This window comes from Protopterus annectens, chromosome 4.part0 (assembly GCF_019279795.1).
Source record: "Protopterus annectens isolate FY-2018-M chromosome 4.part0, PAN1.0, whole genome shotgun sequence".
Lineage (NCBI taxonomy): Eukaryota > Metazoa > Chordata > Ceratodontiformes > Protopteridae > Protopterus > Protopterus annectens.
This window is the reverse complement of record NC_056733.1, coordinates 939840759-939867817: the sequence shown is the minus strand read 5'-3', so window position 1 is coordinate 939867817 and position 27059 is coordinate 939840759. Positions and strand designations below refer to the sequence as shown.

General features: G+C 43.7%; 1 protein-coding gene across 2 annotated transcripts in view; it reads right to left on the bottom strand.

Moving 5' to 3' along the window:
- Positions 1-27059, bottom strand: part of HIP1R (huntingtin interacting protein 1 related) — a 2955354-nt gene that overhangs the window by 381865 nt on the left and 2546430 nt on the right. For both annotated transcript variants that reach the window (XM_044068914.1, XM_044068915.1), the window contains exon 27: positions 1895-1995. In XM_044068914.1, the coding sequence (XP_043924849.1) occupies positions 1895-1995 (101 nt within the window). The remainder of the gene's footprint in view (positions 1-1894; positions 1996-27059) is intronic.

Here is a 27059-nt window from a genome sequence, read left to right as displayed (position 1 = left end):
CTTATCCAGTATTGCCATGATTCCTAGAGGATATGAAAAACTTTATTACAAATATTCTTCTCTTTTATATGAGGATCAAAATTAAATCCTGTTAAAAGAGGTGTTTTGTATATGAACAAGGAATAAAGAGGACTAGGTACGATAAATCCAATAGTTTATGCTGCTTCATTAAATTTATATAAGATATTGAAATATTTAAATGAAAAGAATGAGAAATTAGTGACAAATGTATTAAAGTTTAGGACTTTTGAGAAAATATAAGACATAATAAAAAAAGAATATTTTAATGGCGAAATAGAGAATTATCAATAAAAGACAAGAAAGTGGAAAATAAAGACCAATGAAGTGGAAAGAGATAGAAAAATACGGCATAATAATATTACGAGGAAATTATCGTTTTAGTCCATGGGAAAATGTTCCAGAAGTAAAGATTAAAGCAAGTAAAGAAAGAAACAAGTGGTGTAGATATAAGGTTGAATGCAAAGATGTTTTGTAGAGATTGGGCATAAAGAAATGACCCGTTAATGCAAACATAGCTTATAAAAGGAAATGAGAAAGAATATGCTTATATTGTGGAGAAGAAACTACAGAACAAGTTTTTCTTTTTTAATGTGAGATAGTTAAAAAGCTATGGAATAAATTACGTGTAAAAATTTTTTTGAAAATATCAAAAATTATGAAGATATAAATATGGACATGACTGAACATGGATATTACGAAAACATAAGCAAAAATTTGAAAACAGATTTAAATAACAGTATTTTATGTAGTTTGGGTAACATGGAATGAAATTATTAATTAAATCAAGTTTAATGGAATATGGATATTACCACTAATATTAAAGAAAATTAGATTATGGTTATGGAAAAAGGAGTGTGGGTCAATATAAAAATGCAGAAATGGGAAGTTTTGATGTGTAAAACTTGAAAATGAAAATTATTTAAATAACTGTATACATTTGTAAATGTGTGTGCATACATATATATATATATATATATATATATATATATATATATATATATATACACACACACATAAATACACACACACGTACAACACGGACACACATATATATATATATATATATACATATATATATATTTATATGTGTGTGTGAGAGTAAATTTGCACATATAAACATGTACATATAAAGGACCACTATTCTTTTTAAGTGCCACGGGATCATTTACATCCAAATGAGCTACCGCCAACTTAAGCAGATGGGACCTCGGTTTAATGGCTCATCTGAAGGACCACACACTTGGGAGTGCAGTACCCCACTTATTCTGCATTGCAGTGTCAGCAATCCATCGAATTAGTATGGGAATAAAAATCACAATGCCTCCTGCACCAAAGGTGAATGTGCCATTGATACCAGTGTATGGGGATGTATGTACAACACAGTAAAGAAAAGATGAGAAATTATGGGAAACTGCAAAATAAACTTGGACTGGACATTAACTGCAGTTAATGTCAAGTTATATCTTCACTCTTAATGATGTGTACTGCTGAGGATTACCCCTCAAATATACAAGATATTGCACACAAAAAAGTTGTTCTGTCTAAACAGCTTTGCTTTTGAATGCAACATATTTCCCAAAAATAGAACGTTAATAGAACTATTTCCACAAGGTTAATAGCAGCTTGCAATACACCTACCCAGTTTCTTAAAGCCAAACAAGAAAAAAGCAGAATCTTAAATCTCTAGAAGTGTTAAATAAAATGCACAGATCTGAAACTTCTTCATTTACCCATTTCACAACAGAGGATATATGCAGGTTCAGTAATACCGCACTAATTTAAATGACTAACAACGTATAAATCCACTGCTACTGTTGAATATGTAGAAAGAACAGTTGTGGCGCAGTTTCAATGACAGCGTTAGGACACTTACACAAGCTGTGTTGCTCCCCATCCAACTGCTTTTGAAGCAGAGATCAATCCTTCTGTCCACCTCGAGTTCTTAGCATAGAATTCTTTAGGTGTTGCAGCACCCTTAAAAATAAAACAGTTGAACATTTTGACAGAAGTTGCAACTAAAACCATTACTTACATTTTCATTTCTGGTAGCACAGGAAGGCTCCACAAAAGACTTGCATAATAAAATGACAATACATCTTTAAAAAATCATAAAATGTAATACTGTAAAAAGGCAGATTCTTCTCCATGCAAATGGGCTCAGTAGTGTTACTTTTACCATGCTGGGAGGTCCTACAGGTATATGCAGTTTATACTAACAAGTAATACTTACTTTGTACTGGTAAGGACAATTTCCTTCCACTTCCCCAGCTTTATATCTCCACCTACACTCTGTCCTCTAGGTGTTACATGCTAAGGCCTGACTGTGCTGGTTATTTACTTATGGCTGCACAAAGGCTGCTAGGCAGTACTTTCCCATCCCATCAAGCTGGTTGCTCTACTGCCAAAGACTGTTTGGGGTGCAGATGTGCCAAGCAGCAGCCAACTCACAAACAAACAATGACTGCAGATGTTCAGCCACCATATCAATGACTGGAAACGGTAAGATTTATTTTGGCTCAAATTCACCCTTATTCTCATTTCTTTACTCTATGTTTAGTCGTTAGAGCCCTGCTCTTTTTCTGAGTTAATGGTACTTCTGTCTGCTCTCCCAACGTGCTGTTATAAAGTGATATGCCACTCCAGTAAGACTCCCTTTCATCTTAACATAAGGCCTAGTTTGTCCTGTGTTCTCCTTTTGTCAGTGATGCTCAACTATCTTCCACTAAACCCACAATTTAAAATAACTATGCGCAACGATATATAGGCTAGATGTCAGTTTCTCCTGCTAGACTTGTCCGAGTGGATCTCATGCAGTACTAACCTTTTCATCCAATAACGTGTCATCAGTGCTGCTAATCAGTATATGAGAAACCTGGCTTTAAGTGCTTCTGTCTACCAGAACTCAGCTCAATGCCATCAGCCATGGCATCTCCCTCCCCCCATATCATACGCCTTTCACATTACTAGAGAGCATTTTTAAGGTCACATTAGTCTAACAGCAATCGTCCAATGAAAACGTTTGCCATTCTTCGCCCAATAAACACGGACTCAGACTCCTGCACTACAGTTTTTTTTCTTGCTTCATTATCGACACCATCGCTTTTACGACTTATAGAAATCTGTTGTTACCTGTCTGGCTTACTGTACTCTTCCAGACTTTCTCATGACATCTCATTACACTTAGCCATGCATTTGCTTCACTGCTTATCACTGGAACTCCCTCTCTCCATAACAGCAAATCACTCTGCAGTCAGCAGAAAGCTATCACAGGAGCTAATCACTTGTCAAACACCCTTATAACAGTGACTAAACCAAAAGGTAATGCAGAGAAATGGACAATGACACCTGACACAGAAAACGTTCAGAAACTTCAGAAGCGTGGATCTAGGAACGTGAAGATATTCAGCTTTTAAATCTAACATTACCAGAAAACTCCAAGAAAACAAAGGATAACAAAATGACAATGAATAAAATTTACAACTTGGTATCAGAAGCATTATTAAATAAACCCTACTCCTAAGAGAGGAGGAGGAGGAGCTTCAAACACCTCCTGAGTGGGTCAATGCTCCATGAAAAAAGAGGTCATTGTTCCCCTCTACTCGACACTCAGACCCATTATAGAGTACAACGCCCCTTTTGGCATGTACCTCACAAGACATCTGCAGCAGCTGGAAAGGCCACAGAAGTACCTCACAAACAGGATTACCGGCCTCAAACAAATGCCCTACACTGACTGCCTCAAAAAACTCCAGCTTTATTCCGTAGCATATCGCCTACTCAGAGGTGATCTCTGCCTAACATATAAAGCTATGTCAAACCCAGAGCTGTTGGACTTGCTACACCTAAAGAAATCCCAATCCCTCAGAGCTACATGCTCTAGGGACCTAAACCTTGTCACCACAATAAACAGAACATGCTGGAGGGATGGATTCCTGTCCCAGAGACTTCCCATACTCTGGAACAGGCTACCCATCTATGTCAAGCAAAGTTCTTCATTAGCACTCTTCAAGAAAAATCTTGATGAGTGGATGGGAAATAGGAAATGCACCCATGGGATCACTTCTGTTTCTCTGCTCGACAGTGGCACAGGAAAATAACTTTCTTGGGTGGCGTAAGCCAGGGAACATTGTTGGCTAGGCTTATGTAGGCCCTTGGGCCGATAGCCTAGTACCTACCTATGAACCTATGACAAAAGTGAAAAAAAAAAAAAAAGAGTTATGTCTGGTGAGTGACAGGGGAAGGGGGGGATCCCTTGGAAAAAAGGGAGAAGAGACTCTCACTGCAAAAGGAAACTAGAATGACTTAGGATACATTAGGGTGAGGGAAGTTTTGCAAACAGCCCTGCAGACTACTTAGACTATCCTTGTTCTGGGAGGTTCCACCAGTTTTTAGAAACTACCAGTCATAGCTCTTACAATGTTTGATTCCCAAAATGGTCAATTTAATTTGACTTTACAAGAAGGTAGTAGGGGGAGTATTAAATCCACTGAGAAATCCCATGAATCATCGTCTCTCTCTGTCTCATCATACTTACGAAGGACATGTGCAGCAAACAGTCCAAAACTAACTTTCTATCCACGTGAGAATTAAAAACTTCATTTTTGACACCCTCTGGGAAATTTTCAGAACACAGCCAGACAAACATCTTCAAAACAGTATACAGTGTCAGCAGCCCCGGAAGTGGCATCTGCAGAATCACATGCACATTTCAAACAATGGATAGGTACTTGAGAAACAGAAGCAACCAAATTACATAGATCAGATTTTTCTTCAGAAGAGGAAATGGATGCCAACATATTCTTAATGTTCTCAAAAGAGGCAAGCATGAACTAACAGATGAGCTTGACAACTGAGACTCCTAAGAATAAATGTTGCAGAAGAATGTACTTTTTTTCTCCCAACTACATGAAAAGCTTTACCATCCTTATCAGAAGGACAGGGATTAATATTAGCCAAATGTTTAGCAGCAGTTGGGTTCAATAAAGCAATAGCTGGTTTGTCTGATCTGGGATGAGTATATAAAAATTTAATTGAGGAACTTTTTTAATCTATCTGCCTTCTTGCAGACAGCAGGCTGTCAGGCAAGTTACAGGTGGTGATAAAAACATTCTCCAAAGCTGAAAGAAGGAGAAAATGGGGTAGGTTCTGGAAATTCTAGTTTCAATAAATTATACTACCTTTCTTAGTACCTTAGCATCATTCTAGTTTCAGTAAATTATAGCACCTTTCTTGGGGATTGAGAAACATCTTTCCCACTGAAACAAATTATTCATTCTGGAAATAGTTTCAGGGAATGAGAACCCTTTAAAGGGACTCAATGAAGCCACACTCTTCACAGAATCAGCAGTTTTGGAAGAAGCATCAGAAGAATCACATGCATCACACGATTACACGGAGACAAAGCAAAGTCTGTCACTGCACGCAGAGTCACATGCATTACATGGAGACAAAACAAAGTGTCACTACACACAGAATCACATGCATTACACGGAGACAAAACAAAGTCTGTCACTGCACACAGAATCACATGCATTACACGGAGACAAAACAAAGTCTGTCACTATACCCAGAATCACATGCATTACACGGAGACAAAAAGTCTGTCACTGTACGCAGAATCACATGCATTACACGGAGACAAAACAAAGTCTGTGAATGTATGCAGAATCACATGCATTACATGGAAACAAAACTAAGTATGTCACTGCACGCAGAATCACATGCATCACACGGAGACAAAACTAAGTCTGTCACTGTACAATCATTTTGACGTTCAAATTTTTGAATCGCTTTAGAAAACTGGGAATCTTTTTTTTTTTTTTTAATTTTACCAGAAACAGCCACACTGGAAGACTCAACGGCCGGAACTAAACCATTAGCTAAGCCCAATAATGGGTAAGGCCAATCTCTAACCAAATGGGACAGAAGAATTCAAGTACAAGAAGGAAAATTGGCTAGTCTTAAAATGGCCTGGTATTTACCTATGAATCTATAATAAATCTTCCAATTAGAGAGTAACTGAGACAGGAAGAAAACGTATGTCTTAAGTTTTTGTTTCTTTTTAACAGGAATTTGTGGAGAAACAAATCCATGTTTGCAGAGAAAACTTCCCCAGGGATAGGCATTGCTTTCTGGTGAGAGACAGTGGCATTCTCTGCCCCTTCTCCCAGGACTGACAACAGCATCTCTCTGTTGCCCACAAAGGGCACCCAACAGCTGCAGAAAACATGTCTAACTCCCAGTCCACAGTAGGGTTAGGGAAATACACCAGAGGGAGCCAGGTCGAACAGATAAATGGTCCGATGAACCAGAAATGACCACAACAGAGTCACCCCATCAGTGGCTGAGGCACTTTACAGCCTGCTAGAACCAAAGAACCAATAGGATGTTCCACGCTTAATCTGAAAAAGATGCCTGATTCCTGGAGAAGTCTGGTAGCAGAAGTCAGTAAAACAGGTAAGTTGTCAAAAAAATTTTTTTCAACATTAAAACAGAGTAAAATACACTTCAAACTCTTACACCAGCCCCAAATGTAAAACAGCACAACCTTTACTACAGGAAAATGTAGTTTTAAATAAGTTTTAACAATTTTTTATCCACAAAAGTAAAAAAGTCAAGCTACCATTTAAAAGTAATAAAAAGTTATGTAGCGGCCATTAAAACACTTTTTTCTATCTTTAAAATTAATGCTTCATAGAAAAAGTACAATTTCTGCCATAAAAAGTAGTAAAGGGGAAGGTTTTTCCCATGAGGGGAACTTATCTGCCCAGTGTCAGATCATCATTAGCTGACTACTGATGCTTAAAAGGTACCAGAGAAATGCTCTTTGGGGGCAGGAAAGCTTTGCAGGGCTCAGCATCCAAACCTCTCCGTTAGTCAGAGCAGCTTCAGCTAATTAACGGCTTGGGCTCATGGAAACCACCCTGAAGCTTTGGAAGCTAGCGAGCTGTTACATCCTTAGCAGCATGTGACCCATAAAGCTAAGGATACTGCATCGGTAATCAAATGATGAACATCAGATGCAATCTTTATGGCTTCCTGAGTAACCGCTATTGCCATGGTGGATTCAGCAGTGGTTACTACCACCAGGGAATATATGGGGTCTAGTCTATTTGGGAGAAGTCTGATGGTCTGCAGGTGTGGGGACAAAAAGATAAAGAATAAAACTGCAGGGGTTTATGAATACTTCACAGATGCAACTCCTCTAGCAGATGCGTCAGCTGCATCACAGATGCATTTAATGGAGTGGCACGCCACCAGGGAGGAAGCCCCCCAGAAGTGACGAAAGCTGTGACTTAACTTCAGGAAGAAGCTGGGTAGCCCATAAAAATAGAGCTAAATCATACTTGGTCATACAGGTTTGATAACTGATGGCATAGAAAGCTAGGCTGGCAGAGGTATAAACCTTTTTTCCCCAATTGTTCCATGGACTTACTGTCTTTATCTGACGGGAGAAGAGATGTGGATGGCAATAGTCTAGATTATTTATCAGCAGCCACAGAAATGGTCACTGGATCTGCTGATGGACATTTACCCTTTTAGGGGCAGGGGGTTGACAGTCCAGAGTCCTTGATGTAGAAGAAAAGGCATCAAGAAAAGCTGGTAAAACTGGAGGCACAGCAGAAGGAGAAGGAGAATCCATTTGAAGCACGTCATAGTACCTTTTCTGCACCTTAAAAACCTGAGAGCAGTCCCACTTAAAATGGTCCCTCATCCTGGCAACAGTCTCCCCAAAGGCGATATCTTCACCAGGAAATTCTGTGCCACTGGACTCTTCCTCAGGGGAGGCACACTCCAAAGGGAGGTAAGTTGAGCAGGGTAGGCCAAAGTTTCATTCTCTGAGGAATCCTCCTCTTCAGAAAAATCCTGCACTCTGATCCTTTTCTGTGGGGAAGAAGTAAAAGGACTAGGAAGAGAAACCCCTGAGGGAGGTTTAAGGGCCATAAAGGCATTGAACAAGCCTTGTGTGAAAGCTTGCTAATCAGTACGTGGGTCCTGAGGAGCAGAAACATGTCTGGTTTTCTGCTTCTTTTTAAGATCATCATCAGCCATGTGAAAGGTGGAGGGATCAGATGGAGGCCTACATTCAATGGCATTCGTCGGTACAGCCTCCCTTACTAAAATTTTGGAATACCTCTAGGGCCTTACAAAATGATGAGCCTTGGTTCCTCCTGTTTGCCCGAAGTGGAAGTCTGTAAAGCCTCCAAGGACATGGCCTCCAAATTGGTACCCGCCTTAGAATCAGAGTCGAAATCTGAATGGCTCTCCAGGCTTTCATTGGGGAGGCACAGCTGAAGCTTCAGGCCTAACTTTCTTAGCCTTCTTCACAGAAGGCTCAGCAGAAGACCATGACCTAACCTCCATAATGTCACTCGCTGACCTTTTCAGCCTTAGATTGTCAACATAAATATTAATAGAGGAAAGGCAGCAACGTGGGGTCTTAGGAATGAAAGCTTTACAGAGAGGGCACGACTTATGGTCGTGGTTGGGTCGTAAGCAGAAGAGACACTGATTGTGACTGTCTTTGTGTGGAAATTGTCTTCCACACTGACATTTGCTCTTTTTGGATGACATGTAACCTCACAGCAAATAAGTAGTAGAAAAATATAAAAGAAACCCCCAATGGGGCACTTATCTAAACTTTTGCATCCAGCAAACAACTTGGGCTAGCAGACATAGACGATAGTAGATGGCATTCGGATTGGCAGCTCTGAGGATGGTGCATGTGAATGTCACTTTTATGGCTTACGTGCGATGTCCCACATACCTTGCAGTAGTTAAAGTCTTTTGCATACTGGCCAAATGTCTGGTCTGCCTTTGGCAGTGAATCTCCATGATAAGAATACTGCAACATAAGAACAGAACATTATTTTATTTATTTATTTAACATTTGTTTACCAGGAAAGTCCAACTTGGAACAAAGTCAATTTTCAGCAGAGGCCCAGGGAGAAACATTCCAGATGCATGTCTTTGTGACATGGGAAGAAACAAGAGCACCCGGAGGAAACCCACACGAATGCTGGAAGGATATGCAAAATACACACAGAAGGCACCCGAGACAAGAATCAAACAGGAGCACCTCTTGCTGTGAAGCAACAACGCTACCACTGTGCATCCCATTTTTAGCTGCAGACATTATACATCACTTATAATCTACCCAATCACTGTCAGTCAAACATTACATAGCTCATTCAAATCCTGCCTTCTTTCAAACTGCATTCCTCCCCTGCATGTGTTCTCAAAATTCCCATTTTTTTCTATGTAATTTGCTCATACTTTTTTCTAAAGATCCCAATTCCAGTTCTTTTATCTCTGTTACTATATTCACTGCTTCTAATGCAGTTGGTTTAGACTTTGATTTCCATTTTGTAGTAATTGTTTATTTTTTTTGGCAGCCACCATAACTAGACTCAACAAGGCCTTACTATGTGTCTAGGCAATTTCAATTCGGTATCATAGCTCAGAAAAATCATTTCCCTAGATACACCAATTTGCTCACCCAGTGCATCTCTTAGAGAAGTCTGCCAACTCATTACACTCCTAGAAAATATGTTCCCAGTTAGCTTTTTCTTCCCCATCACGCATTTGCTGTCTACCTGAGGAAATATTTCCTGGAGTCTAAAAATACCTATGTAAACATTTCCAAGCAAAAATCCTAAATCTTCTACATTTTGTTGCAAATTTAGGAGATATACATATATACCTCAAATTTTCTTTGTGAATTGCTTAGCCAGTCTCTTCCCAATCTTTTAAACCTCCTCTGATTCTTATAGTTATCATGCAATATTTTATATGCTCTACTAATTGTTCCTTTTTTTTTTTTTTTTTTTAACAGCAGCTTCTGTTCTAGATTCTACTAAAAGCTCTATCAGTCTTCATCTTTCGTTTAGGACCCCCTCTTTCTTTCTCTTTGCCTGTACTCTGATATAAATCCTTGATAGCGAAGGCAATCTCTAACCTGCAGTCCAAATACATTCTTTGTGTCTTCCCATTCAATTACCTTTCCCCCTGTAGTTATTTGCTCCCAATACCTTGGTTTCTTTGCCAATTTTCTGCAATAAATAAAGCCCACTCTTACCTATTGTCTGTATTCCTAATTGCAGTCATCCCTGCCGGCAGAATCTCCTTCCTCCATTCCCATGTTGGCTCAGTTCTTCAAATACTTTCTGCTGCTTTATGAATATAATATTCTGTATGATTACTGTTATTCTCCTTAAGGATTTGCATCCAAAATTGCAGCCACTCATTTCTTGAGCTTCCCCCCGTTTCATTATCATCCCTTTCCACTTTGAATTATAGTTTTCTGCTTGTGCTATGTACACGACCCTTAACTGTGTAGCTTTGAAATACCCATTCATATCAGGTAACCCCAATCCGCCTTGTTCTATTGGAAGAATCAGCTTATCCCACATGAATCTTGCCATCTTCCCCTCCCTGATAAAATCCTTCAGCTCTTTATTAATTGCTATACATAACTTTGACACTGGTTGATAAAAATATGCTTGATCTGTGTACAAAACTAAATGGACTAAAAACATTTTAATTGCTTGTATCTTACTATCCATAACATAGAGCTTCCAATTTGTCGGTTTTTGTATTATCTTTTATTTAGTCTCTTCCGACATATCCTTAGCTTCCACACCAGAATTATTTTTAACCACACTGAAATATTTCATTTTTTATCCCCCCCCCCCAATATATTGCTGAACCAATTTGTGTGTGGGTACATAATTTACAGCTACTGACTGTTTTAGCTTCATTAATTTTGAATTCTGAAAAAGATTTGAAACGATCTCAAAATGTTCCACAACACTGCAATGTCCTTTTCTGTTTTTTTGGGTATAAAATATCATCATCTGCAGATAGAGCCAGCTTTTCCTGACTACCATACCAATTATATCCTTGAATTTATGAGACCCTTATTTTCTTTGCTAGCGGTTATATACATAATGCAAATAACAAAGGGGAAACATAACACCCTTGCCTGGTACCTCTGCTCAAACAGACGTTGTCAGAGAGGACTCCGCCCAGTTTCTTTTTTCATTTTCACCTCAGATCCCTCATATATCCTTCTGTACCATACAGTAGCACTGGTCACACCACTGTTGCTGTTTTATCTTCACTGTCCAGGGTATTATACCGTACAGTAGTACTGGTCACACCATTGTTGCTGCTCTATCCTCACTGCGAAGGGTTTTGTACTGTACACTAATACTGGTCACACCACTGTTGCTGCTCTATCCTTACTGGCCAGGGTTTTGTACCATACAGTAGTACTGGTCACACCACAGCTGTTGCTGCTCCATCCTCACTGTCCAGGGTTTTGTCCCATCGAGTAGTACTGTTCACACCACTGTTGCTGCTCTATCCTCACTGCCCAGGGTTTTGTCCCGTACAGTAGGACTGGTCTCATGACTGTTGCTGCTCTATCTGCACTGCCCAGGGCTTTGTACCATACAGTAGTACTGGTCATACGACTGTTGCTGCTCCATCCTCACTGCCCAGGGTTTTGTCCCGTACAGTAGTACTAGTCACACCACTGTTGCTGCTCTATCCTCACTTCCTAGGGTTTTGTCCCATACAGTAGTACTGGTCACACCACTGTTGCTGCTCTATCCTTACTACCAGGGCTGTGTACCATCCAGTAGTACTGGTCACACCACTGTTGCTGCTCTAGCCTCACTGCCCAGGGTTTTGTCCCATACAGTAGTACTGGTCACATCCCTGTTGCTGCTCTATCCTCACTACCAAGGGTTTTGTACCATACAGTAGCACTGGTCACACCACTGTTGCTGTTCTATCTTCACTGTCCAGGGTATTATACTGTACAGTAGTACTGGTCACACCACTATTGCTGCTCTATCCTCACTGCCCAGGGTTTTGTCCTGTACAGTAGTGCTGGTCACACCACTGTTGCTGCTCTATCCTCTCTGCCCAGGGTTTTGTCTCATACAGTAGTACTGGTCACACACCACTGTTGCTGCTCTATCCTCACTGCCCAGGGTTTTGTCCCATACAGTAGTACTGGTCACATGACTGTTGCTGCTCTATCTGCACTGCCCAGGGTTTTGTACCATACAGTAGTACTGGTCTCACAACTGTTGCTGCTCTATCCTCACTGCCTAGGGCTTTGTCCCGTACAGTAGTACTGGTCACACCACTATTATTGCTTTACTTTCACTGCCCAGGGTTTTGTCCCGTACAGTAGTACTGGTCACATGACTGTTGCTGCACTATCCTCACTGCCCCGGGTTTTGAACCATACAATAGTACTGGTCACACCACTGTTGCTGTTCTATCCTCACTGCCCAGGGTTTTGTCCCGCACAGTAGTACTGGTCACATGACTGTTGCTGCTCTATCTGCACTGCCCAGGGTTTTGTACCATACAGTAGTACTGGTCACACAACTGTTGCTGCGCTATCCTCACTGCCTAGGGCTTTGTCCCGTACAGTAGTACTGGTCGCACCACTATTATTGCTTTACTTTCACTGCCCAGGGTTTTGTCCCGTACAGTAGGACGGGTCACATGACTGTTGCTGCACTATCCTCACTGCCCAGGGTTTTGAACCATACAATAGTACTGGTCACACCACTGTTGCTGTTCTATCCTCACTGCCCAGGGTTTTGTCCCATACAGTAGTACTGGTCACATGACTGTTGCTGCTCTATCCGCACTGCTCAGAGTTTTGTGCCATACAGTAGTACTGGTCATACGACTGTTGCTGCTTTATCCTCACTGCCTAGGGCTTTGTCCCGTACAGTAGTACTGATCACACCACTGTTGCTGCTCTATCCTCACTGCCCAGGGTTTTGTCCCGTACAGTAGTACTGGTCTCATGACTGTTGCTGCTCTATCTGCACTGCCCAGGGCGTTGTACCATACAGCAGTACTGGTCATACGACTGTTGCTGCTCCATCCTCACTGCCCAGGGTTTTGTCCCGTACAGTAGTACTGGTCACACCACTGTTGCTGCTCTATCCTCACTTCCTAGGGTTTTGTCCCATACAGTAGTACTGGTCACACCACTGTTGCTGCTCTATCCTTACTACCATGGCTGTGTACCATCCAGTAGTACTGGTCACACCACTGTTGCTGCTCTATCCTCACTGCCCAGGGTTTTGTCCCATACAGTAGTACTGGTCACATCCATGTTGCTGCTCTATCCTCACTACCAAGGGTTTTGTACCATACAGTAGCACTGGTCACACCACTGTTGCTGTTCTATCTTCACTGTCCAGGGTATTATACTGTACAGTAGTACTGGTCACACCACTATTGCTGCTCTATCCTCACTGCCCAGGGTTTTGTCCTGTACAGTAGTGCTGGTCACACCACTGTTGCTGCTCTATCCTCACTGCCCAGGGTTTTGTCCCATACAGTAGTACTGGTCACACCACTGTTGCTGCACTATCCTCACTGCCCAGGGTTTTGAACCATACAGTAGTACTGGTCATTCCACTGTTGCTGTTCTATATTCACTATCCAGGGTTTCGTACCACATAGTAGCTCTGGTCACACCACTGTTGCTGCTCTATCCTCACTGCCCAGGGTTTTGTCCCATACAGTAGTACTGGTCACATCCATGTTGCTGCTCTATCCTCACTGCCCAGGGCTTTGTACCGTACAGTAGTACTGGTCACACCACAGTTGCTGCTCTATCCTCACTGCCCAGGGTTTTGTACCATACAGTAGTACTGGTCACATCCCTGTTGCTGCTCTATCCTCACTGCCCAGGATTTTGTACTGTACAGTAGTACTGGTCACACCACCACAGTTGCTGCTCTATCCTCACTGCCCAGGGTTTTGCACTGTACAGTAGTATGGTCACACCCCTGTTGCTGCTCTATCCTCACTGCCCAGGATTTTGTACTGTACAGTAGTACTGGTCGCACCCCTGTTACTGCTCTATCCTCACTGCCCAGGGTTTTGTACCATACAGTAGTACTGGTCACATCCCTGTCACTGCTCTATCCTCACTGCCCAGGGTTTTGTACTGTACAGTAGTACTGGTCACACCACCACAGTTGCCGTTCTATCCTCACTGCCCAGGGTTTTGTACTGTACAGTAGTACTGGTCACACCACCACAGTTGCCGTTCTATCCTCACTGCCCAGGGTTTTGTACCGTACAGTAGTACTGGTCACATCCCTGTCACTGCTCTATCCTCACTGCCCAGGGTTTTGTACCATACAGTAGTACTGGTCACATCCCAGCTGCAGCTCCATCCTCACTGCCCAGGGTTTTGTACTGTACAGTTGTATTGGTCGCACCACCACTGTTGCTATTCTATCCTCACTGCCCAGGGTTTTGTCCCGTACAGTAGTACTGGTTGCACCACCACAGTTGCTGCTCTATCCTCACTGCCCAGGATTTTGTACAGTACAGTAGTACTGGTCGCACCACCACAGTTGCTGCTCTATCCTCACTGTCCAGGGTATTGTGCCGTACAGTAGTACTGGTCACACCAATGTTGCTGCTCCAGCCTCACTGCCCAGGGTTTTGTACTGTACAGTAGTACTGGTCACACCACCACAGTTACTGCTCTATCCTCACTGCCCAGGATTTTGTACTGTACAGTAGTACTGGTCGCACCACCACAGTTACTGCTATATCCTCACTGTCCAGGGTATTGTACCGTACAGTAGTACTGGTCACACCAATGTTGCTGCTCTAGCCTCACTGCCCAGGTTTTTGTACTGTACAGTAGTACTGGTCACACCACTGTTGCTAGTCTATCTTCACTGTCCAGGGTTTTGTACCATACAGTAGTACTGGTCACATCCCTGTTGCTGCTCTATCCTCACTGCCCAGGATTTTGTACTGTACAGTAGTATGGTCACACCACAGTTGCTGCTCTATCCTCACTGCCCAGGGTTTTGCACTGTACAGTAGTATGGTCACACCCCTGTTGCTGCTCTATCCTCACTGCCCAGGATTTTGTACTGTACAGTAGTACTGGTCGCACCACCACAGTTGCCGTTCTATCCTCACTGCCCAGAGTTTTGTACCGTACAGTAGTACTGGTCGCACCACTGTTACTGCTCTATCCTCACTGCCCAGGGTTTTGTACCGTACAGTAGTACTGGTCACATCCCTGTCACTGCTCTATCCTCACTGCCCATGGTTTTGTACCGTACAGTAGTACTGGTCACACCACTGTCACTGCTCTATCCTCACTGTCCAGGGTTTTATACCATACAGTAGTACTGGTCACATCCCAGCTGCTGCTCCATCCTCACTGCGCAGGGTTTTGTACTGTACAGTTGTATTGGTCGCACCACCACTGTTGCTATTCTATCCTCACTGCCCAGGGTTTTGTCCCGTACAGTAGTACTGTTAACACCACTGTTGCTGCTCTATCCTCACTGCCCAGGGTTTTGTACCATACAGTAGTACTGGTTGCACCACCACAGTTGCTGCTCTATCCTCACTGCCCAGGGTTTTGCAGTGTACAGTAGTACTGGTCACATCCCTGTCGCTTGCTCTATCCTCACTGCCCAGGGCTTTGTACTGTACAGTAGTACCGGTCACACCACCACAGTTGCTGCTCTATCCTCACTGCCCAGGATTTTGTACTGTACAGTAGCAATGGTCGCACCACCACAGTTGCTGCTCTATCCTCACTGTCCAGGGTATTGTGCCGTACAGTAGTACTGGTCACACCAATGTTGCTGCTCCAGCCTCACTGCCCAGGGTTTTGTACTGTACAGTAGTACTGGTCACACCACCACAGTTACTGCTCTATCCTCACTGCCCAGGATTTTGTACTGTACAGTAGTACTGGTCGCACCACCACAGTTACTGCTATATCCTCACTGTCCAGGGTATTGTACCGTACAGTAGTACTGGTCACACCAATGTTGCTGCTCTAGCCTCACTGCCCAGGTTTTTGTACCACAGAACCACTGTTCTGTCCACCTTATCTTTCAGCTTTGTATTCTTTTGACACATATTACCCCTGACACACAGTGTCATTTGGCTGAAGCCCCTCTAATTTTAGTTTTGACATCCTCATTCAGACTTCCTTTCTCTTCAATCACCCCTCCCAGATGCGTTAACCTGTTAATCTGTTCCACTGCTTTCCATTCTATGTCAGTCTTCATCTTCTTCTCAATTCCCCCATTTGCTGTCACGACAACTAGTTTGTATTCAGTTTCATTCCATGTGTCTTCAGTTCTGCATTCCATTCCTCCATCCTGTGCTGAAGTCCTTGTTGTGAGTTTGCCTGTAATGCCACATCGTCTGATAACAGCAGCTTTGCTGATTTGTTCTCTTTGATCTGATTTGGTACTGTAGTCCATCACCAGTAAGAACAACAGTGGGCTCAGAGCTGAACCCTGATGCACCCCACTCCCATTGGGAATCCCTCTGTGAGTCTGAACACTCTTTGTACTTGTGTCATAGAGTCCTTGAACATAGCCTACACTAATTCTATCAGGTTACCAACATTCAGTGAAAATGTATTTTGCCAGCCTTGCACTGTATAGCCCACCGGACTGATGCCCTGAGAGTTCAACAGCCATTGATTCCAAATATAATGCAAATAAGTCAGGGGATGTGGGGCACCCCTTTCTGGTTCACCTGAAAAGATTAAACAGTGATAAAAGTTTAGCTCCAATTTTTATTAATGCCATCAAGTCATTTTACAGACCTCTTTTAACAGTTCAAAATACCTCAGTCGGAATATACAGTTGTGTAAAATCTTACCATAACAGTAGATGTCCTGCTCTTCACTATTGTAGTATTCATTACTATAGGGATCTCCTGCCTAGGGCGGCCCAACATTCGGTCAGTATGCCAAAACCTTATGATCTTGTATAAGAAATATGGCGCACACATGTTCCCCGCACAGGACATAGTGCATAAAAGTAGCGTATGAATGCAGTTACCCAGAACTGGATTACTCCAGAGTCTCCATAGGACAAAGGAGTCCATGCACATCCAGAAGGAGAAATAGCAGAAGAAAAAGGGCAGACACTCAGACAGAAGGGAATCCAAAACAATACCCAGAACAAATAAGAGGGGGGAGGGTTTGCAGGGAGGCAGCGAATACTGCAACAGTGAAGAGGAGGACATCTACTGTTATGGTAAGAGTTTACACAACTGTACTCTGTCCTTCTATATCACTGTTACAGTACTCTACTATAGGAAGAATAAAAAAGCTGAAGCAACAGAATGGGAAGTGGAAAGCTGAGAAGAGCCCTCAACAAACCCATACAAAATGGATCTAGCAAAACCTACTTTGCCCCTAGAAACCATATCCAAAGTATAATGCTTAGTAAAGGTATGCACTGAAGATGTAGAGGCTTCAAGGATGGAATGGGTGCCCAACCCCTTGTAGAAAGCACCAGAAGAGGCAGTAACACTAATGGAATGAACTCTAACAGAAGTAGACAGAGATTTGCCATGAAAACAATAACAAGAAGAAATGGCCTTAGATATCTAGGAGGAGATGGTTTGCTTATAAACAGCTAAACCCAAAGTTCTGGGATGAAAGGAAACAAAAAGCTAGTCAGACTTATGTAGTTTTATCCAAAGAGTACCTGAGATTTCTGTGCAAATACAAGGTATACTAGACCCTCTTGCTAGCTAAGGAGAAGGGAAAATGGAAAGAAGTTGTACTGACTGATTCAAGGACACCTCTTTCACTACCTTGGGCATAAAAGAAGGATTAGTATGAAGGGACACTCTGTCCCTATGGGGAAAAATGAAGGAATTGCCATAAGGGTGTGATGCTTAGAAATACTCTGAGCAGAAGTAAGAGCCAGTAACAAGACAATCTCCCAGGTATGTTGCTGCAAAGAAGCAGAATCTGCAGGCTCAAAAAAAAAAGACTCAATTTCTCCAAAACAAAATCAAGGAATATGTTTTCTTGGAGGCCTAAGAAGCAGGATGCCTTTAAGAAACTGTTTGACTTCAAAATGAGAAGCCAAAGGAGGATTCAAGGGCAGATGAGCAGAAATGGCTGACAAACAGGCCTTCACAGAAGAACAGGTCAAGCAATACTGAAGCAAATCACACCAACAGGAGAGGACCAAAGGAATACAACTGAAAAAGGGTCCTGGTCACAAGCATGGGGGCATGACACGAAACAGAAAATATTTTCCATGCAGACATACAAGATTTTGTGGTTGAGGGTTTCCCTGCCTCCTGTAAAACCCTGAGCACATCCTCCAAAATGAGGTGGCTAAAATGGATCAAAACCCTATCACCCACAATGTCAGTTGAAGAGTGTGCAAATGAGGATGGATGAGAGACCGCTTTCCCTGTGTGAGGAGGTCCAACTGGTGAGGTAACGTGTGGTGACTGCCCATGACCAGATGCATTAAGAGGGGGAACCAGTGCTTTCTTGGTCAAAAGGGAGTCACTAGCAAGATTTTTGGGGAGTCCTGATGACTCTTCTGCAGGACTCTTGGAAGTAGGGAAAGCATAAAGAAACATTCCCTTCCAAGGTAAAGAAAGGGCGTGCATTTTCCATGCCAGATGGCATAAGAAACATCCCCTTCCAAGATAAAGAAAGGGCGTGCATCTTCCATGCCAGATGGCATAAATAACATCCCATTCCAAGGGAAAGAAACGGCGTGCATCTTCCATGTCAGGTGGCAAAAAAAAAACCCTCCCTTTCCAAATAAAGAAAGGGCATGCATCTTCCATGCCAGATGGCAGAAGAAACATCCCCTTCCAAGGTAAAGAACAGGCGTGCATCTTCCATGCCAGATGGCATAAGAAACCTCTCCTTCCAAGGTAAAGAAAGGGTGTGCATCTTCCATGCCAGATGGCATAAGAAACATCCCCTTCCAAGGTAAAGAACAGGCGTGCATCTTCCATGCCAGATGGCATAAGAAACATCCCCTTCCAAGGTAAAGAAAGGGTGTGCATCTTCCATGACAGATGGCATAAGAAACCACCCCTTCCAAGGTAAAGAAAGGGTATGCATTTTCCATGACAGATGGCATAAAAAACCTCCCCTTCCAAGGTAAAGAAATGGCATGCATCTTCCATGCCAGATGGCATAAGAAACATCCCCTTCCAAGGTAAAGAAAGGGCGTGCATCTTTCATGCCAGATGGCATAAAGAAACATCCTCTTCCAAGGTAAAGAAATGGCGTGCATCTTCCATGCCACATGGCATAAGAAACCTCCCCTTTCAAGGTAAAGAAAGGGCGTGCATCTTCCATGCCAGATGGCATAAGAAACCTCCCCTCCCCTTCCAAGGTAAAGAAAGGGCATGCATCTTCCATACCAGATGGCATAAGAAACATCCCTTTCCAAGGTAAAGAAAAAGCGGGCATCTTCCATGCAAGATGGCATAAAACATCCCCTTCCAAAGTAAAAAAAAGGGCGTGCATCTTCCATGCCAGATGGCATAAGAAACATCCCTTTCCAAGGTAAAGAAAGGGCGTTCATCTTCCATGCCAGATGGCATAAGAAACATCCCCTTCCAAGGTAAAGAAAGGGCGTGCATCTTCCATGCCAGATGGCATAAAACATCCCCTTCCAAGGTAAAGAAAGGGCGTGCATCTTCCATGCCAGATGGCATAAAACATCCCCTTCCAAGGTAAAGAAAGGGCGTGCATCTTCCATGCCAGATGGCATAAGAAACATCCCCTTCCAAGGTAAAGAAAGGGCGTGCATCTTCCATGCCAGATGGCATAAGAAACCTCCCCTTACAAGATAAAGAAAGGGCGTGCATCTTCCATGCCAGATTGTATAAGAAACCTCCCCTTCCAAGGTAAAGAAAGGGCGTGCGCATCTTCCATGCCAGATGGCATAAGAAACATCCCCTTCCAAGGTAAAGAAAGGGCGTGCATCATTCCATGCAAGATGGCATAAGAAACATCCCCTTCCAAGGTAAAGGGCGTGCATCTTCTATGCCAGACGGCATAAGAAACATCCCCTTCCAAGATAAAGAAAGGTTGTGTATCTTCCATGCTAGATGGTATAAAGAAACCTCCCCTTCCAAGGTAAAGAAAGGGCATGCATCTTCCACACCAGATGGCATAAGAAACATCCCCTTCCAAGATAAAGAAAGGGCGTGCATCTTCCATGCCAGATGGCATAAGAAACACCCCTTCTAAGGTAAAGAAAGGGCGTGCATCTTCTATGCCAGATGGCATAAGAAACCTCCCCTTCCAAGGCAAAGAAAGGGCATGCATCATTCCATGCAAGATGGCATAAGAAACATCCCCTTCCAAGGTAAAGGGCGTGCATCTTCTATGCCAGACGGCATAAGAAACATCCCCTTCCAAGATAAAGAAAGGTCATGTATCTTCCATGCCAGATGGTATAAAGAAACCTCCCCTTCCAAGGTAAAGAAAGGGTGTGCATCTTCTATGCCAAATGGCATAAGAAACATCCCCTTCCAACATAAAGAAAGGGCATGCATCTTCTACACCAGATGGCATAAGAAATATCCCCTTCCGAGGTAAAGAAAGGGCGTGCATCTTCTACACCAGATGGCATAAGAAACATCCCCTTCCAAGGTAAAGAAAGGGCGTGCATCTTCCATGTCAGATGGCATAAGACATCCCCTTCCAAGGTAAAGAAAGGGCGTGCATCTTCCATGCCAGATGGCATAAGAAACATCCCCTTCCAAGGTAAAGAAAGGGCGTGCATCCTCCATACCAGATGGCATAAGAAACATCCCCTTCCAAGGTAAAGAAAGGGCGTGCATCTTCCATGTCAGATGGCATAAGACATCCCCTTCCAAGGTAAAGAAAGGGCGTGCATCTTCCATACCAGATGGCATAAGAAACATCCCCTTCCAAGGTAAAGAAAGGGCGGACATCTTCCATACCAGATGGCATAAGAAACGTCCCTTTCCAAGGTAAAGAAAGGGTGGACATGTTCCATGCCAGATGGCATAAAACATCCCCTTCCAAGGTAAAGAAAAGGCGTGCATCTTCCATGCCAGATGGCATAAGAAACCTCCCCTTCCAAGGCAAAGAAAGGGCGTGCATCATTCCATGCAAGATGGCATAAGAAACATCCCCTTCCAAGGTAAAGGGCGTGCATCTTCTATGCCAGACGGCATAAGAAACATCCCCTTCCAAGATAAAGAAAGGTCGTGTATCTTCCATGCCAGATGGTATAAAGAAACCTCCCCTTCCAAGGTAAAGAAAGGGAGTGCATCTTCTATGCTAGATGGCATAAGAAACATCCCCTTCCAACGTAAAGAAAGGGCATGCATCTTCCACACCAGATGGCATAAGAAACATCCCCTTCAAGGTAAAGAAAGGGCGTGCATCTTCCATGACAGATGGCATAAGAAACATCCCCTTCCAAGGTAAAGAAAGGGTGTGCATCCTCCATACCAGATGGCATAAGAAACATCCATTTCCAAGGTAAAGAAAGGGCATGCATCTTCCATACCAGATGGCATAAGAAACATCCCTTTCCAAGGTAAAGAAAGGGTGGACATCTACCATGCCAGATGGCATAAAACATCCCCTTCCAAGGTAAAGAAAGGGCGTGCATCTTCCATGCCAGGTGGCATAAGAAACATCCCCTTCCAAAATAAAGAAAGGGCATGCATCTTCCATGCCAGATGGCATAAGAAACATCCCCTTCCAAGGTAAAGAAAGGGCATGAATCTTCCATGCCAGATGGCATAAGAAACCTCCCCTTCCAAGATAAAGAAAGGGCGTGCATCTTCCATGCCAGATGGCATAAGAAACCTCCCCTTCCAAGGCAAAGATAGGGCGTGCACCTTCCATGCCAGATTGCATAAGAAACCTCCCCTTCCAAGGTAAAGAAAGGGCGTGCATCTTCCATGCCAGATGGCATAAGAAACATCCCCTTCCAAGGTAAAGAAAGGGTGTGCATCATTCCATGCAAGGTGGCATAAGAAACATCCCCTTCCAAGGTAAAGGGCATGCATCTTCTATGCCAGACGGCATAAGAAACATCCCCTTCCAAGATAAAGAAAGGGCATGCATCATTCCATGCAAGATGGCATAAGAAACATCCCCTTCCAAGGTAAAGGGCGTGCATCTTCTATGCCAGACGGCATAAGAAACATCCCCTTCCAAGATAAAGAAAGGGCATGCATCATTCCATGCAAGATGGCATAAGAAACATCCCCTTCCAAGGTAAAGGGCGTGCATCTTCTATGCCAGACGGCATAAGAAACATCCCCTTCCAAGATAAAGAAAGGTTGTGTATCTTCCATGCCAGATGGCATAAGAAACATCCCCTTCCAAGGTAAAGAAAGGGCATGCATCTTCTACGCCAGATGGCATAAGAAACACCCCTTCCAAGGTAAAGAAAGGGCATGCATCTTTCATGCCAGATGGCATAAGAAACATCCCCTTCCAAGGTAAAGAAAGGGCGTGCATCTTCCATACCAGATGGCAAAAGAAACATCCTTTCCAAGGTAAAGAAAGGGCGGACATCTTCCATGCCAGATGGCATAAAACATCCCCTTCCAAGGAAAAGAAAGGGCGTGCATCTTCTACGCCAGATGGCATAAGAAACACCCCTTCCAAGGTAAAGAAAGGGGATGCATCTTTCATGCCAGATGGCATAAGAAACATCTCCTTCCAAAACAGAGAAAGGGCATGCATCTTCCATGCCAGATGGCATAAGAAACATCCCCTTCCAAGGTAAAGAAAGGGCGTGCATCTTCTATGCCAGATGGCATAAGAAACCTCCCCTTCCTAGATAAAGAAAGGGCATGCATCTTCCATGCCAGATGGCATAAGAAACCTCCCCTTCCAAGGCAAAGATAGGGCGTGCATCTTCCATGCCAGATTGCATAAGAAACCTCCCCTTCCAAGGTAAAGAAAGGGCGTGCATCTTCCATGCCAGATTGCATAAGAAACCTCCCCTTCCAAGGTAAAGAAAGGGCATGCATCTTCCATGCCAGATGGCATAAGAAACATCCCCTTCCAAGGTAAAGAAAGGGCGTGCATCATTCCATGCAAGATGGCATAAGAAACATCCCCTTCCAAGGTAAAGGGCGTGCATCTTCTATGCCAGACGGCATAAGAAACATCCCCTTCCAAGATAAAGAAAGGTCGTGCATCTTCCATGCCAGATGGTATAAAGAAACCTCCCCTTCCAAGGTAAAGAAAGGGCATACATCTTCTATGCCAGATGGCATAAGAAACATCCCCTTCCAGCGTAAAGAAAGGGCATGCATCTTCCACAACAGATGGCATAAGAAACATCCCCTTCCAAGGTAAAGAAAGGGCGTGCATCTTCCATGTCAGATGGCATAAGACATCCCCTTCCAAGGTAAAGAAAGGGTGTGCATCTTCCATGCCAGATGGCATAAGAAACATCCCCTTCCAAGGTAAAGAAAGGGCGGACATCTTCCATGCCAGATGGCATAAAACATCCCCTTTCAAGGTAAAGAAAGGGCGTGCATCTTCCACGCCAGATGGCATAAGAAACATCCCCTTCCAAGGTAAAGAAAGGGCGTGCATCTCCTATGCCAGATATCATAAGAAACACCCCTTCCAAGGTAAAGAAAGGGTGTGCATCTTCCATACCAGATGGCATAAAAAACATCCCTTTCCAAGGTAAAGAAAGGGTGGACATCTTCCATGCCAGATGGCATAAAACATCCCCTTCCAAGGAAAAGAAAGGGCATGCATCTTTCATGCCAGATGGCATAAGAAACATCCCCTTCCAAAACAAAGAAAGGGCATGCATCTTCCATGCCAGATGGCATAAGAAACATCCCCTTCCAAGGTAAAGAAAGGGCGGACATTTTCCATGCCAGATGGCATAAGAAACATCCCCTTCCAAGGTAAAGAAAGGGCGTGCATCTTCCATGCCAGATGGCATAAGAAACCTCCCCTTCCAAGGCAAAGATAGGGCATGCATCTTCCATGCCAGATTGCATAATAAACCTCCCCTTCCAAGGTAAAGAAAGGGCGTGCATCTTCCATGCCAGATGGCATAAGAAACATCCCTTTCCAAGGTAAAGAAAGGGCGTGCATCATTCCATGCAAGATGGCATAAGAAACATCCCCTTCCAAGGTAAAGAAAGGGCGTGCATCTTCTATGCCAGACGGCATAAGAAACATCCCCTTCCAAGATAAAGAAAGGTCGTGTATATTCCATGCCAGATGGTATAAAGAAACCTCCCCTTCCAAGGTAAAGAAAGGGCGTGCATCTTCTATGCCAGATGGCATAAGAAACATCCCCTTCCAAGGTAAAGAAAGGGCATGCATCTTCCACGCCAGATGGCATAAGAAACATCCCCTTCCAAGGTAAGGAAAGGGCGTGCATCTTCTATGTCAGATGGCATAAGAAACACCCCTTCCAAGGTAAAGAAAGGGCGTGCATCTTCCATACCAGATGGTATAAGAAACATCCCCTTCCAAGGTAAAGAAAGGGCATGCATCTTCCATACCAGATGGTATAAGAAACATCCCCTTCCAAGGTAAAGAAAGGGAGTGCATCTTCCATGCCAGATAGCATGGCACTCTGGAACAGAAGAGTGGGAGCAGCCTGCTCAGATGGGAGACAAAAATCTACTTGAATACCCCACCAATGGCAAATGTCCAAAAACACATCTTTGTGAAGCATCCATTCTTAAGCTTGTATTTTGAACCTGCTCAGAGATTCAGAATGTGCTCTGAAGGAATGTATACTTCCTGAAGAGTTACTGTAGCCAATAACTGAGAGCCACTTCCCAAGCCTGAAGAGCCATCCTGCAGAGAGGTAAGATTTTGTGTGTTCCTGCTTGTGGACATACCACATGACTGTTGTGCTGTCTGTGTGCACCTTGTGTGTCCCTGCTTGTGGACATACCACATGACTGTAGTGTTCTCTGTGTGCACCTTGTGTGTCCCTGCTTGAGGACATACCACATGACTGTAGTGTTCTCTGTGTGCACCTTGTGTGTCCCTGCTTGTGGACATACCACATGACTGTAGTGCTGTGTGCACCTTGTGTGTCCCTGTTTTGTAGACATACCACATCACTGTAGTGCTGTGTGTGCACCTTCTGTCTCCCTGCTTGTGGACATACCACATCACTGTAGTGTTCTCTGTGTGCACCTTCTGTCTCCCTGCTTGTGGACATACCACATCACTGTAGTGTTGTCTGTGTGCATCTTGCATGTCCCTGCTTGTGGACATACCACATGACAGTAGTGTTGTCTGTGTGCACCTTCAAGGGCCTGGACAGAACATGGCATGAAAAACATTAAGGGCAGAATCAGAGCGCTCATCTCTCTGCTGTTGATAAGGTCTGACTTCTGATGGGGGGGCCAGAGACCCTAAACTTTCAGATGACCACATGAAGCCTCCACCCCCACTCCTTGTCTGAGGCATCAGTGAACAGTCCTTGAGAAGGGACTGGAGACAAAGGGCAGGCTTGGGTTGAGAGCATACTGTCGACTCCACCACTCAAATTCCTTTTTAGACAAGGAAGGAGAGTTGCACTGAAATCCGGAGGGTAGCAATGCTGTGCCAAAATGACTTGAGTACCATTGACGCTTCGATATGTAGTCTGGAAAGAAGCAGCAGTGGAATAGAAGAGGACATGCATCCCAGGGCCTGAAGAAACTATTTGGCTGGAATGGCAGTTAGAGGAAGAACAAAATGAAAGATGACCATCAGTAACAAAGCTTCTGGAAGTGGACGAAAGGCCAGGATTGTCACGGTCTGAATCCTGCATCCCAGATACACATGATCCTGAGAGGAAGTCAGGACAGACTTTTGGAAGTTGATAGTGAACTCCAAACTTTGAAGAAGAGAGATGGTGAATGCCAGATCCTGTAACAGGCCACTTGGAGAAGGTGACTGAAGCAACAGTTCATCTAGATAAGGAACCAGTTGAATTGGAGCCTGCAGAACACAATCACAGGAGCTAGGCATTTTGTGATTACCCTTGGGGCAGTAGAGGCACCAAAGGGAAAAGCAGTGAGAACTGAAAATGACTGGAAGAAACAAAGAAATGTAAAAACTTCCTGAAAAGAGGGTGAATAGAGATATGAAGGTAAGCATCCTTTAGAACCAAACACACCAGAAAAGCTGGGGCAGTAACACAGGAAACAGGGTTTGAAGAGTAAGCACCAAAAAGAGGGGACCTTGAGGAAGGCATTCAAGCAGGGAGAGATCCAGACTAGGCCACCAAGTACCCTCCTTTTGAGGAACCAAGAACATCCTGGAATAAAGACCCCTTCCCACTTGGAAAAGGGGAACAGGATGAATGGTTCCTTGGTTTACCAAGGACCTCAGGGAAAAGTACAGTTTTGTACCTACCATAAATGTACATGTTCGAGTGGTTATGCTGCTGCAGTCATCACACTTGGGTTATCCTGCAGTCAGGCGGTCCCCACAGTCGGCCTGAATTTCAAAGCCTTGGTCTGGCGTCGGTTGTCGTCGCTTCTTCCCTGACGTCAGTGTGGCAGGGGTATAAAAGAGGCAGCCAACGCCAATTTCTTCAGTTTTTCTTGCCCCAGATGTCAGGTGCCCCAAACTAAGAAGGCAAAATAAGAAGCTTGCAAAACATACCTTAGTGCAAAACAATGGTCCTAGTTGTAAGCAAATACACCATATAGACATGCATCCCCAAGGTAGAAGTACATGGAGATATAAGAAAAGCCTTGTTAGGAAGAGGGGATGGAGGGAGGGTAACCTGGACTGCAGCAGCATAACCACTCGAACATCTACATTTATGGTAGGTACAAAACTGTACTATGTTCATCGTGCTATGCTGCTGCAGTCATCACACTTGGGTAGAGTCCCAAAGCTATGGTTGGGTGGTAGGAGCTAAACTAGGTTAGGTGCAGCTAAGATGCCCTGCAGAACTGCAGTGGCAAACCTAGCTCTGGTTTTTGAGTACAGAGGAAGGTGGTAATGCTTGGTGAATGTGTGCACTGAACTCCAGGTAGCTGCCTCCAGAATGTCCTTTGTTGGGACTCCTCGGAGGAAGGCTGCTGAGGTTGCTGTAGCCCTGGTAGAGTGAGACCTAATACTAGCAGGCATTGTTTTCTCATGGTGAGAGTAGCAAAAGTGGATGCAATGTGCTATCCATTTGGAGATGGTCTGTTTTGAAATAGCCTTTCCTTCTGAG